This window comes from Cyprinodon tularosa, unplaced genomic scaffold (assembly GCF_016077235.1).
Source record: "Cyprinodon tularosa strain WSP-4 unplaced genomic scaffold, ASM1607723v1 ctg345, whole genome shotgun sequence".
Lineage (NCBI taxonomy): Eukaryota > Metazoa > Chordata > Actinopteri > Cyprinodontiformes > Cyprinodontidae > Cyprinodon > Cyprinodon tularosa.
The window spans coordinates 603,900-617,802 of record NW_024039058.1 but is presented as its reverse complement, the minus strand read 5'-3'; the positions used below and the strand labels follow the sequence as shown (position 1 = coordinate 617,802).

Sequence of the window (13,903 nt, the reverse complement as noted above, 5' to 3'; positions counted from 1 at the left end):
CTGAAAGCAATCTAACAAATGGTTGGCATCTAAGAAATGAGAAGTCCTGAAAAGTCGGAGCAAATGTCCAGATCTAAAGCAAATCTGCATCCAGACACTTATGAATGACTACAGGAAACATTTGACAATTTAACCACAATGCATAGCAGGAGTTAGTAGGGAGTCCCAACTTGTATCTCAGCTAAGATGCTTGTTTTCATTTACTTACTATGGTGTATATAAATTTTACACATGCTTCAAAAATTCATATGAACTCAAAAAGAAAATATTAGCACAACAAAGTCACTGTTCTACACTCTTGTATTCGTCCTGCATTGAAAGGATGTAGAATTAGAAATGCTGATAACCTAGGTTAAGTAAAAAAAATCTAAGAGCACCTAGTAAGGACTGTAGGAGGCAGTTAAAGCCTGGTGACGTTAGGACATTTATCCAATCATAATTGAATATATGATAATTTGTGTTGTAGCTAAAGGATGTTTAAACTCCTCTTGAACAGCTGTTAAATTCATTAAGGTTTTCTAACAAATAGTCAAACTTTATGACCTCAAGGTCAAAAGCATACATACCATTCACCATCAGCGAACTTGGCTAGGCAATAATCCCCTCTCCGTGCGGCGTAGGATCCTTCAACAGGTGGATGGGCAGCGATCTCAGCTCTCATGGTTTCCATCAGACTCTCCAACTGGGCTCCTAATGGAAACACAGATGGGTGAAAAGTTAACATTCTAGAAGAGTTGTATCTAAATATACATTTAATCATTATTAGATATGTGTCACCACTTTGTCAGGTTTCACATAAAGAATAAATGGAAATGGTAACGTTAGGAACGATAAATTGCAAATTGATTAATCCATCGATTATTTTTTCAATTATGAATTAATAATGGTTTGACAAAGGTTCTTTAAAGAATATTTTTCAAGAAATTAAACCAGGTGAAACTAAAACATTTCCAGTTGATCAGTTCTGGATAGATCACATTTACAGATGCTTTTTTTTTTATCCTAAATGCTATATACACACAATTTTGATATAATTCCTGCTGTAAGTGGGTCGCTCTGTCAGCTAAAGCCATGTTGTAGGGTCTCTACACTCCAGTTAACGACTAATCAACCACTAAATTAGTGTAAAATTATTTCAATAATTGATAAATCACGAATAATCTGATTATTTGTTTCAGCCCTACCTAAAAATAATACTTACTGGTGACAAAACCAGAGATAGACCAGAATATAATATTGATATTTCAGCTCAAGTTAACCTTAAGTGTTCCTTAAGCTAATCCAACACAGCATAAAATCATTCACTAAGTGCTTTATATGGAAATAAAGAAATAACAACTTAGCTCTGACAGCACAAAGCAACAAGAATAAGGTCAAAAGCAATTTCAACACCTTTACTTGCTGACACCAAAATGACTAAAAGAAATGCTTTAGTGGCTTTTGTAGCCGTTAAGCCCATTAAAACTACGGAGCTAATCGTGCTTTGACCCTCATGGCGAGGTAGCGCTTGGAGCAAAGCTAGCTGTCCCAGTGGGCCTTTATGGCCAATCAAGCCATTATATCATGTGCCGCAGACCTATTATTGTGGATTCAAGGTAAGAATGTGGCTGTCAATACGCTGGGAGACAGAGGAATCAGATAGTGAATCACTGCTTCATAGAAAACCAATGACTGCAGTAAGTGGCTGCCTGATTTGCAACCATCAGTCCAAATTGGAATGCTGAATGTGTATGTGCATCTTCCACAGAGCTACTTTTCTGCTCCCGGTGAAGGGTTTTAGAGACCGCTTACACAAGCCGCGTGTTTTGGTGGGGAGCTACATTAAATGTATGTAAGCAATTACAGCAGCTAGTTTAGCAAAGTGGCCAAGAGGAATTTCCATGGTGATATTTTTAGAGACCATGTTCACAAATCAACCACCTGGAGGGGGGGGTCTACAGGCAAGGAGGCCAATTAAATGTATGACTGAACGTCTTTATTCAGACATTTGATTGACCGTAAACCCAAGCAGGACAAATGTTCTTTACGTCATTGGTTTCCTTTAGGCACTCAAATTATACTCTGTTAACACTGAGGAGCCTTTGCAGGAACATTAAATAAATGCAGCCGGTGTAGTTTTGCTGATGATGCATGTTACTACCAAACAAACAGCTTGCAGGCAGACACCTTTATTCTATTTCTGTACAACCGCTCCTGGTCGTCATTAGCACCTAATATTATTTATGCTGGTGGAGGACAAGAAAATATGAATAATGATCCTGTTTTCCGGCAGTTATCTATGCTGAGACAGGCAGACAGCTGCCAACCAACGGCTCTGGAGACGTTCATTTGCATGTCAAACTTGGAAGGGAGAAAAAAAAGGAAGGAATGCAGAGGGATTTATTGAGAACTAAAGTGGAGGGAGAAAGCAGGGGGCTCAGTTGGATTGTGGATATTGAGTACAGCGGTGTCCTGATATTTTGCTGCACCACTGTTATGCTGGTAGGGGATAACCGCGACTTTGATGGCACGCTTAAAAGTGATCCATCATATGAGTGCAGCATTTAACATCCGGATGAAACAAAGGCACTGAACTGTAGGAGATTCAGACACTATTATATTCTTTAGTGAATAAATACTTAATCTTGAGTTTAAGCTGAATTCTTGCTTTATTTGTGCATCTAAAAACATAAGAATACATCTTGTCCTGCTCTTTTTTCAACCTTTTGAGACCGACCCAAAATGGTTTGACCAATTACATTGCAGTATTATAGTTTGATTGCAAGGTTAAGGAACACTTCATGTTTATTGGATTGACAGAGAATTAGAGAAAATTATAATATAGAAATGTTTAGCATCTCAGGGCTGTTTTATAGAAGGAACACTGGATTGATGAGGAATAGCTAATTTCAGAATTTCCAAGCAAACTTAATGTTTGTGTACAATACTTTAACGTCAGGTAATTATTACAGTAATGATTATAAGAGCTCCAATTAGCTGGTTAGCATGCTGGATTTGGGCTTTGGTACCAATGGACAGAAGTGTCTATAACATCAATGTCCAGTTTTCCCACCAGAAATACTTTTCAACATCCCTCATACACACAACAGATGACCAATGTGCGATAACAGCTGGGAGTTGGGCAGTGCCGCATTAATCTATTCTCTAAACTGCCATGGAAAATTTTTGTGATTCGAGAAGCTTTGCCGGCATTTATGAAAAGGAATGTAAACTAAAGTAACAGCATAACCTTCAGACAGAATAGATGTTAATAAAGGTGCTTTGATTCCAACTTGCACACACAATATTTCAAAGAATACTGGCGTTGCACAACACAATGCAACGGTGTACAGAAACACTGTCAAAAAACTAACCCCATAAATGAATATTTGAAAGACAAATTAAAGTAATTAGTAAGTCTGAAAAAGGCTTAAAGAACCAAACTTTTTGAAGAAAGCAGCTATATAAAACTGAGAAATGTAAGGAAACTTGCATAGGGCTGAAACTATTGATTAATTTAGATATTTCATCAGTCCAACAAAATATACTTTTACTAGTTTAAACACCTCAATAAACAAAAGGTTTAAGTTCAAATATTTTTGTTTAAAAATAAAAAAATCAAGAAATACCAGTTGAGTTCTGTATAAAACATGTTTACCGGCATGTATGTTTTTAGTATTTTGGCTTAATCAGTGCTTAAAGTGCGTTCTTTTGGTAAATGACATGTTTTAGAGTCTGTATAACCAAGTTAAGGAATATTTGATTACAGATTTCTTAGTCCATAATTTTTTTCTTTAATTGTTATTAATCCAATTAATAGTTTCAGCTCTTTTCTAATATCAACAAAGACCATATGGCACATTCCTACCACTTAATTTTGAAAGCAGCAAAGTATTTAGACAGAAAGTGGCTCTATTGTTTTGATAAGCTTGATGACTTTTATTTCTCTCTCCCTAGACTGTAGGCATTCATTGTTATTAAGTTCTGGTGGTAAAAATGTCTCACATATGAATTAGTTGGTTACACTTGACATCAATTTATATCCAAGTTGGATTTTCCAGTCAAGTTTATTGTTCTGCTTTATTTAAGGAAATAAACAGGCTTTTCTACTGTATAAGATTTAGTGCCAAGAAGCACTAACATAAATCAATGATCAACTGACTGTCTTCACTAATGTGATCAGTTTATTTCTTACAGTAAATGCTGAGTAGTAGAGGAAAATTGAGCAACAGTCAAACTGGCATGGAGCCTTTCTTGCAACATACATAGGAACGTTCGCAACCTTGTTCACTGCCTCAGGTCCTTTTGAACTTTACCTCAATAAAATAACAGAAGCGGTTTTGTTAAAGAGGACTGAAGGTGTCGGCTGAAGAAGAAATCCTTAAATCTTTAGCCGTTATGAGTTTTAATTTTCTTTTACACATAAGCTGTGTTTGAGCATAAACTTTAAACATCGCCTTTACCATTCCCAGGATTTTAAGCTGAAAATGGCTAAAAATGCTGAAAAAGAAAGAAGTGGAGAACAAGAGCTTTCTGTAGATATGATGCAGACATGCTATGTTGACAATGAAATATTCATATGTACATGCGCTGAAATTTCAAAACCCGCTCCTGGGTATGGTACGAGTAGAGGGAACTTAAAGACATTAACCAGAGTTGCTCTTAGACTGGTTTTGAACTAGTGAAAGTCAAGGATTACCGTTTTCCAGAAAAAAGGTCACAAAATAAAACCTACGCATATCGTGAAAGACCGAAATTAAAACCTAAATCTAGCTGTCAGATCCCACTGAAACAAACAACCTGGAGTGAATTTAGTAAAACAGGTTCAATTCTAAAAAGCAACAGTCTGAGAGAACAACAGCTAGAAAATGCTACTACAGAGGGAGATTCCTAGTCAATGCTGGCAGTTGGACAACCAAATATCTGCTTGCAGAAAGGGTAAACCATGTCAAGCATGAGTGCTCATTTCACGTTGAGGCAAGAGCCAAAGCAATGATCAAAAAGCAGCCAAACCAATGACTGTGTCGGATCCAAGCCAAATTATTTTTATCCTCATCTCTTTATCCCTTCGTCTTTTCTCTCGTCCCTCATTCTGTAATTTGTTTATACGTGATAATGGCTGCAGCTGTTTGTAAATCATATATAATTACATTTTGAATGCTGAGCATAAAGTGAAGGACCGATTAGGCTTTAAAAGAACAAAACATGGAGAGTGCAGAGGGGAGAGAGAGGAAGACAAGGAGGCGAGTGATGGTTTTACAGGTTGGTTATGATCATATTCCATTATCTTGTGCCACATGGTGTGGAAGCCGAGATGAAGGGGTGGGAAGACAAAAAACCAATGAAAACAGCAGCTCTAGCTCCCTTTGCAGCAGGCTCTAGTTAATTCTATTAGACTGTTTACAGAAGGATAAATAATTACAGTACGACAGAGACACAGGTAGGGGCCAAGGGAACAGTGGTCGCTTTAGAAGCAGTCCAGTTTTAATAATTATAATAATGAGCTTAAAAGCAGTCTATCTAGAAAAAACGACATCTGCAATATGAGCAGAATATAAATCAAAAACTTTAACACGTTACAACTAAAACATTTAAATATATCTATCCATCTATCTACCTACCCATCCATCTATATCTATATACAGGTTCTGGTCATAAAATTAGAATATCATGAAAAAGTAGATTGATTTCAGTAATTCCATTTAAAAAGTGAAACTTGTATATTATATTCATAAATTACATACAAACTCATATATTTCAGATGTTTATTTTGTTTAATTTTGATGATTACAAATGACAACAAATGAAAATCTCAAATTCATCATATCAGAAAATTAGAATATTACTGAAGACCAATAAAAACAAAGGATTTATAGAAATGTTGGCCAACTGAAAAGTATGAACATGAAAAGTATGAGCATGTACAGCACTCAGTATTTAGTTGGGCCTCCTTTGGCCTGTATTACTGCAGCAATGCGGCGTGGCATGGAGTCGATCAGTCTGTGGCACTGCTCAGGTGTTATGATAGCCCAGGTTGCTCTAATAGTGGCTTTTAGCTCTTCTGAATTGTTGGGTCTGGTGTATTGCATCTTCTTCTTCACAATACCCCATAGATTTTCTATGGGGTTAAGGTCAGGAGAGTTTGCTGGCCAATTAAGAACAGGGATACCATGGTCCTTCAACCAGGTACTGGTAGCTTTGGCACTGTGTGCAGGTGCCAAGTCCTGTTGGAAAATGAAATCTGCATCTCCAAAAAGTTGGTCAGCTGCAGGAAGCATGAAGTGCTCTAAAACTTCCTGGTATGTGGCTGCGTTGACCCTGGACCTCAGAAAACACAATGGACCAACACCAGCAGATGACATGGCACCCCAAACCATCACTGACTGTGGAAACTTTACACTGGACTTCAAGCAACGTGGATGAAGTGCCTCTCTTCTTTTCCTCCAGACTCTGGGACCTTGATTTCCAAAGGAAATGCAAAATTTACTTTCATCAGAGAACATGACTTTGGACCACTCACCAGCAGTCCAGTCCTGTTTCTCTTTAGCCCAGGCAAGACGCTTCTGACGCTGTCTGTGGTTCAAGAGTGGCTTGACACAAGGAATGCGACAGCAGAAACCCATGTCTTTCATACGTCTGTGTGTGGTGGTTCTTGAAGCACTCACTCCAGCTGCAGTCCACTCTTTGTGAATCTCCCCCACATTTTTGAATGGGTTTTGTTTCACAATCCTCTCCAGGGTGCGGTTATCTCTCTTGCTTGTACACTTTTTTCGACCACATCTTTTCCTTCCCTTCGCCTCTCTATTAATGTGCTTGGACACTGAGCTCTGTGAACAGCCAGCCTCTTTAGCGATGACCTTTTGTGTCTTGCCCTCCTTGTGCAAGGTGTCGATGGTCGTCTTTTGGACAACTGTCAAGTCAGCAGTCTTCCCCATGATTGTCTAGCCTATAGAACTAGACTGAAAGACCATTTAAAGGCTTTTGCAGGTGGTTTGAGTTAATTAGCTGATTAGAGTGTGGCACCAGGGGCCATCAATTTTGAACCTTTTCACAATATTCTAATTTTCTGATATGATGAATTTGAGATTTTCATTTGTTGTCATTTGTAATCATCAAAATTAAACAAAATAAACATCTGAAATATATGAGTTTGTATGTAATGTATGAATATAATATACAAGTTTCACTTTTTAAATGGAATTACTGAAATCAATCTACTTTTTCATGATATTCTAATTTTATGACCAGCACCTGTATATATCTATATATATCTATATATAGATATATATATATAATGGCTCATTCAGGTTGAAAGGTGAATGTCTAACAGGAAGAATGTGCAGTTTCCAGCAGGTTTTTGCTTGATCTTTGCCTAAGCAAAACCAGGGCCATAGTATGACACTGCCTCAGCATCCTTCTGTCGTTACACAGACTGGTGAAGTGACAGTCCTTTGCTACACTGGATTTCATTTCAGGGTATTCAAGAGGCAGAGTTGTTGCTCTAATAAGAAATTCATAGGACTATGGTTTCTCTAAATGAATGGATGGTCTAGCTAGTAGTGATTAGACAGTGTGACACTTATTAGAGTATGCAACAGTTTGAGGGCCAGTCGGTAGAGGACCAGCACGTACTTGGGGCATGTCAAGTAGGGGGCTAAGGCTGGAAAAAGTCCACCTTCATTACTCTATGATTAGTGTTTATGAACTGTCAATGTATGGCATAAAAACAAATGATCCTAATGCTTGACACACACAACTTCACTCCCTCTATAGAGGGATATGGATAGCAACTCATGTGAAACCCCCCACTACCGCCAATTACCCTCCTCCATTTTTTCCTGCCAACAGTCTGGAGTCTTTACAGCAAATTACAGTTTCTGTAATTGGAAAAACCTTCACTGAAAATGTAAACAGAGAAGGCATTTAGCAGTCGCTTTTGGATTGCCCGTTTCTGTTCCTGCCACCTGTGAAGGCTGAGGCTAATAGCCTGATTTAATCGTCACAGGTCCAAAAATACCGATGGGATAGTTTGTATCCTAGAAATTTGTTCAAATGTGCACACATATGGACAGCTTTGAAGAGAACCCTTTTTTAGACCTAAAAAGAGGCACAGCACTGTGAAAAATGCCTCTCAGTCAATCCAATTCAGGTAATGGTTCCAAATGCTGACATTAGTGTAAATCTAGCTCTCTGAAGTTGTGAAGAATACCAATTGGGGAATGCTTATTTTCCACCTGAAATCAAAAGCATCATGGTTCAAACAGACAAGCGAGCTGACCTTTTCTAAGCTAACTTGTGTATCCAATTCACTAATATACATTCCTTGAGAAAAAGATCATTCAAGAGGAGGCTTGTTTCACCATTACATCTTCAGCAGTAACAGAAGCTGAAAAAGTGGGCAGAATCTGCTATCAGGCAAACTGCAGCTTTTGCTTGTGTTGCAGCCTGGGAATATTTACAGTGCTGCTTTCTTTTCTAATGTTTAATCACCCTTATTCCCAAATGGAAACACTGAAAAACGATTAGGCCAATTCTAATGACGTTTTTGCAAACAAAGGTTTGACGTTTTTGCTAATCGATTAAGGGCAGACTTATCAATTAATCAATTATTAATTAGCATTTATAACCTTTGCTATGACACTAAAACCTTTGTTGCTTCCCATTTCAACTGGCATATTTCGAAATGTCCTACTTTACTGGTACCTGCAGTACATTAGATTGACTGGGCTATAGTTAGAAAGGCAGACACAGGGCTTACATATAAAGTTATGTTCTTGATGCATGAGATGAGCAGGGATAAAGAAATGTTCCGAAAAGGATTTTTCTAGGAGACAGGATTGCATCCAGGCTGAACCACAAGCATCCTTCCTTAAGCTGACTGGCCAGCTAATCTGAATTGAATGACTGAATCTGAATGACGAGGTTGGAAGGTTGTTCTATGAAATTTTGCTCCCAAAGATCAATTGACAAACAAAGACAGTTATGTCAAGCAAAACTATACAGGATTTTATTTAAACTTGCAAGGAGGGAGATCAGTGTTTGGAATATAGACAGCAGAGGCGTGAGTTGGCTCTCAGCTGAGAATGTCAGAAATGTTAATACATCTTGGTAGGTACAACACTTTCTTGGAATATCCAACATAACAGTGAGCATCGCAGGAGTGTAGCCCAATAAGCAGCTTGTTCTGTATTTTAAGAGGTGCAGACTGGTTCTGCAGTGGATATCCTTATCACAGTAGACAGGCAGACAGTTTTGCAGAAGGGATAATAAGAAATTCACCCAAGGGCAGACTGCACAAACACACAGGAACTACCGGTCTGAATGAAGCACAATTTTCCTATCAGGTATGATTAAACATGGCGGTCGGGGTAACCATCGCTCTGGAGGGGGTGAGTGGAACTTTCCACAAGGAGAAACATTTCCACAGTACTGCTTTCAACAGGCTGGCATGGTAGCCTTTTATAAAATACAAAATAGGTCACTTCTCAGTAAATGGTATAACCATCGACAGGAGTTTCAAAGAGTTGATCAGAAAAAGTGCCTCTTTGACCATCTAGAACAGACATGGGGGACTACTGTCCTTCAGGGATCGGGTCCTGACACTTTTAGATATGTCCCTGCTCAACCATACCTGAATTAAAGCAAGGACACATCTTAAAGTTGCAGGACAATGGCTTTCAGGTAATGTCTTGGCAATCCCTGCTGTAGAGGAAACAAGGCACCACTCATGATCTGGAAAAACAACTTTTAAACTGTGAATCATTGTAGTGGAAGCATTATGCTGTGGGGATACAAATGCGGATCAAGGGAAAGACGTTTAAAGGTTAATCCTTTAAGAGTAAAAGATTTAAAGCCAAGAAACTAAGCATTTTCCCCAGCAAGCCCATCTCTGGAGTGACCTTTCAATCCAAGCATAAGGATCTGCAGGGTTCCTACAGTATAAGGAAAGTTAAATTCAAGATTTAAGACTTTTTAATGCCACTTGAAATAAAAATTTAAGACCAAATTTACAAGAAACACAAGAAAAACCTGCTTACAACAGCTTTATTCAAATGTTATTTTAACATTGCAAACCATTGCACCAAAGTTTCAAATTTTGAAAACTTTCCATATAGGAAGAAGCTAAAAACACACAAATGACATATTTTAACTACTATTTAACTGAATTCACAAACTTTGTTTTAGCAGGAAACAAAAAGTTTTAAAGCCACAACATAACCAGTGCTAAGTCTTTTTTGCAGCTATAGCATGGTACTGCATGCCTTCTTCAGTTCTTCCTCCACCTGTTGCAATTCTGCCATTTTTTCTTTGTATCATTTTCTTAGTATGTTTGGTTTGGTGATAATTGGAGGCGTTGCAAAGACAAGGGTGGAGCAAAACTAAGAAATACCGGCCTTTTCTCAGTAACTTGATTTTGACGCTTTGTGTTTTGCGCTTCGCATGTACAACTCCACTCCCTTAATTCCCATCATTCCAAGTGAAGTTCTTGCACAAAATACAACGTGACTCATATGTTCCCTGGAACTGGTTTTAGCCATGGGGAAAACTCTTGGCTGGTTAGCCAATTTTTGTTAAATTTACACTTGCCCATATTTTCCAAGTTAATGGCGCATCTCCCAAATGTCCCGGGAGCACCAACACTTTTATTGGTTCCGCTATCGGGACGGAACAAAATAATGGAGAGCCGTTATTTAAAAAAAAAAATAAATAAATAAAATTGTCAATTTTAATGTTTTATTTGGATTACAAAAGTAAATCGTAATAAAAATAATCATATTTATTACGTTTTAAAAATTAAGACCTACGAAAGACTGATCTAAGACATTTTAATACCAATTAAGGCCTTAGTTTTATTTTGAAGAATTCAATGCCTTATAAGACTTTTTAAGGACCCATGGGAACCCTGATCTGGCTAGGAAAAGTGCATCTGTGTTCATGTATTTTAAACATTGTGGGGACTATTTTAATAAAAATTGCACACTGTGGGGATCAACTGCTCCTTGCGGCGGCCAATGCCTGGTCCCCTATGGCTCAATTGCTGTTTAAGGCTTAGGTCTTAGGATTAGGGCTAACGTATGAGTTTATGTTAGGGTAATATACACACCAAGCGTCCATCCTGATAGTGTTTTGAGGCTGCGAGTGCTATCTGAGTCGTTTCCCCTTTGAATCCAATTTTTTGTCTTTTTATTTTTATTTTTCCACACACTGGATCTTGGGACTTTTATTCATTATTTTCACAACTCTGCGGAGAGGTGCAAACTCTTTGCTTCTCATTCATTGGTTTACCTAATGCTAATATGTGCAATATTGTACCTGCGTAATTGTGAACATACACAAAATGCTTCAGTTACTCACAAACTGTGCAAAAACAAAGCATAAAATAGAAAACAATACAGCACCAGAATCCAATAACCTTACAGAAAAACATTGTAAGCAATCAGTGAGCATGGAAATTTAAAAAAACATGTTGCAACATGACACTGTCCCTGTAAAGCTAAGAGGGTTAAAAACTGTTTCTACAAGAGAAAGTTAATTTAGTTAAATCAACGTAGTTTAATGGTTTAAGGTTTTTCTAGACATTAATCGGAAAGATTTTGAAACTGCAACATAAATGAGATTAGATGCTGTGAATACTTTCCAGATGGACTGTACTTGCCTGGCTGCTATATTTAGTGTAGCTATTTGGGAGGCCTACATTAAATTCAATAAACAATTAAACGAGACATTTTCGAAAGTTAAAAACTTTAGTCATTTTTGTTTGTCATCCTTCTAAGGTACTAAAAACAAAGAATATTAGACTTTCTTTCATGGTATGAATTCTAATTCCATGTAAAATTCAAATTATTATGGATTTTTGAGGCTTTGGCATGAATGTAATTACATACACCCTAGGATAGCAGTATAGCAATTAAAACCATTCTCCTTTAATTTGATGCGACCATTAAGCCGTTCACCATAATCATTACAACAGTAATCACATTTAGGGTTTTCTGTCGCTCCTTTTCACTTTTGCCAAAAACACAAGTTCATTTTTTCACTGTACAACTAGTGCATTTATTGTGTTGTTGTAAGATTATTTAACTCTTATAATAAAAAAGACAATACCTTTTTAGAAGGCTAGTAACACATGAGCAGGACCGATCTCAACCCCTGGTTTGACGCACACAGAAAAGCACAGACCAAAGTACGTTTCATGAATACCTTTGAAATGAGGGACAAAGGCTGGACTTTATGCAGCCTTAAGAGGAGCTTTTCTAACCGTCATTTCATCTCTTTTTTTAATAAGCTTTCTGCTATAATGTCATAATCTGCATAGACATGACATACAATTTAGAGGGCAACTCATCTTTATCAACACATGATGCAGCACTAGTTTTAATCTTGGTGAAATCAACCCCACAAATATGGAACGACAAGTAGAATCACTAACATCAAGGACGTATAAAACAAAGTTGTCTTGCAGACTTCAAAGACAATCTAAATTTTTAGGCAATTAGACAGAGAGCCACTTTCTGGCCATGCTGCTCTATCGGTGGCAGGGTCCAGCATCATTAGGTGAAGAACAGCTGCTGCGTGTAAGAGGTAGAAGTGTTAATAATGTGGACGGAGTGGCACCTGGTTGGAGGGGGAACGACTCTACTCATTACGAGTCTGTATTGGTGCCAGGGAACAAGCTCTAGACAGCATGTTCAGCCAGTCGCACTGCAGCTGAGGCTTGGTGTGAGCAGGAAATGTGTGTGTTTGCTAGAAAGGGTCAGGCCCAGCAATTCAGGAGCGTGGAGGTGACAACTATGAGGAGGAGGGATGGGGATGAGGTGAGCAAAAACAGCGAGCAATCCTGCCCAGAAATATAAATCTCTAGCTGACCCCAACTAAGTAAGAAAATCAATAAAATATCTAAATTGGCACTAATACAAGTTGATCAAAGTCTAGCATTCCAAACCCCAAGATCAGAATTTGGCTGTAACCACATTAGACTTCTGGAGTGAGAAGTGATGTGCAGGGATGAATATGAAAGGTGCACACTACATGTCAGCATTTTCTTGTCAGTCAGAGAGCCTTCAGTTTTAATGATACATTATCAGGTCTTGATTCTAGTGGGCAGAATCCATTTTTAAAGCCAGTCTCAACAGGCCAGTTTTAGTCACCCCAACTTCCACAGTCATTTAAAGTTCATAGAGCAATTCCCAGCCAAGTGCAAAGTTATCAGGATGAAAGGTGCCTTTCCCAAGTCTTTAAAGCCAATTTTTTTTTTTGATCAGACTGCTTCCTGCAAGTTGAGTTTCTACATCTACTTCAAACAGTAGTTGAAACATGTCTGACAACCCAATGCAAAACCAGGAAGGAGTCTACTTGTGTTTATTTGGGTTATCTACAGATTTTGAAAGATTGGAGTGTAACAAGGTGAGTTCACGCAAATACGTTTTTAGTAACCAGATCGACAGTTTAACGTGTGACAGGCACAGGCCACGTATAGGCACGAACAGAGACTATGCCAGACAGACATGTTAATAGCAACACCACACACAGAAGTATGGCAACACGAGTGATGCTTTGACAATGTAGGGTGAAGGAAGGCAGCAGAAACTACATTTTTTTCAATTAATAAAAATCCAAAAACATTGTAAATCTAGTTTAAAGGACTTGCACACCATTTTTGGTGCAAAATTGATGAGATGATTTAGATCTTAATTTATTTTAATAATTGCAGCTGTTTCCAAAACATTATACAACACATTAAAACAAATAATATCAAAACAAAATGCCAAAAAGTTATTTTACAAATGAAGAGAAGCAAACATATAATATATTACTATTCAACTCCAGATAGGACAGGAGTATTTATCCTAAAGGCCACCAAATAACTAAATCTTACCTCTTATCTGAAAATATATGATTGGTGTTTTTTCAGCGTTAGGTTTTC

General features: G+C 37.8%; 1 protein-coding gene across 1 annotated transcript in view; it reads right to left on the bottom strand.

Annotated features, from left to right (window-relative positions):
- The window catches only part of snd1 (staphylococcal nuclease and tudor domain containing 1), a 229,952-nt gene that overhangs the window by 30,517 nt on the left and 185,532 nt on the right, over positions 1 to 13,903 (bottom strand). Inside the window, exon 19 of the mRNA XM_038294784.1 lies at positions 567 to 690. Within this exon, the coding sequence (XP_038150712.1) occupies positions 567 to 690 (124 nt within the window). The remainder of the gene's footprint in view (positions 1 to 566; positions 691 to 13,903) is intronic.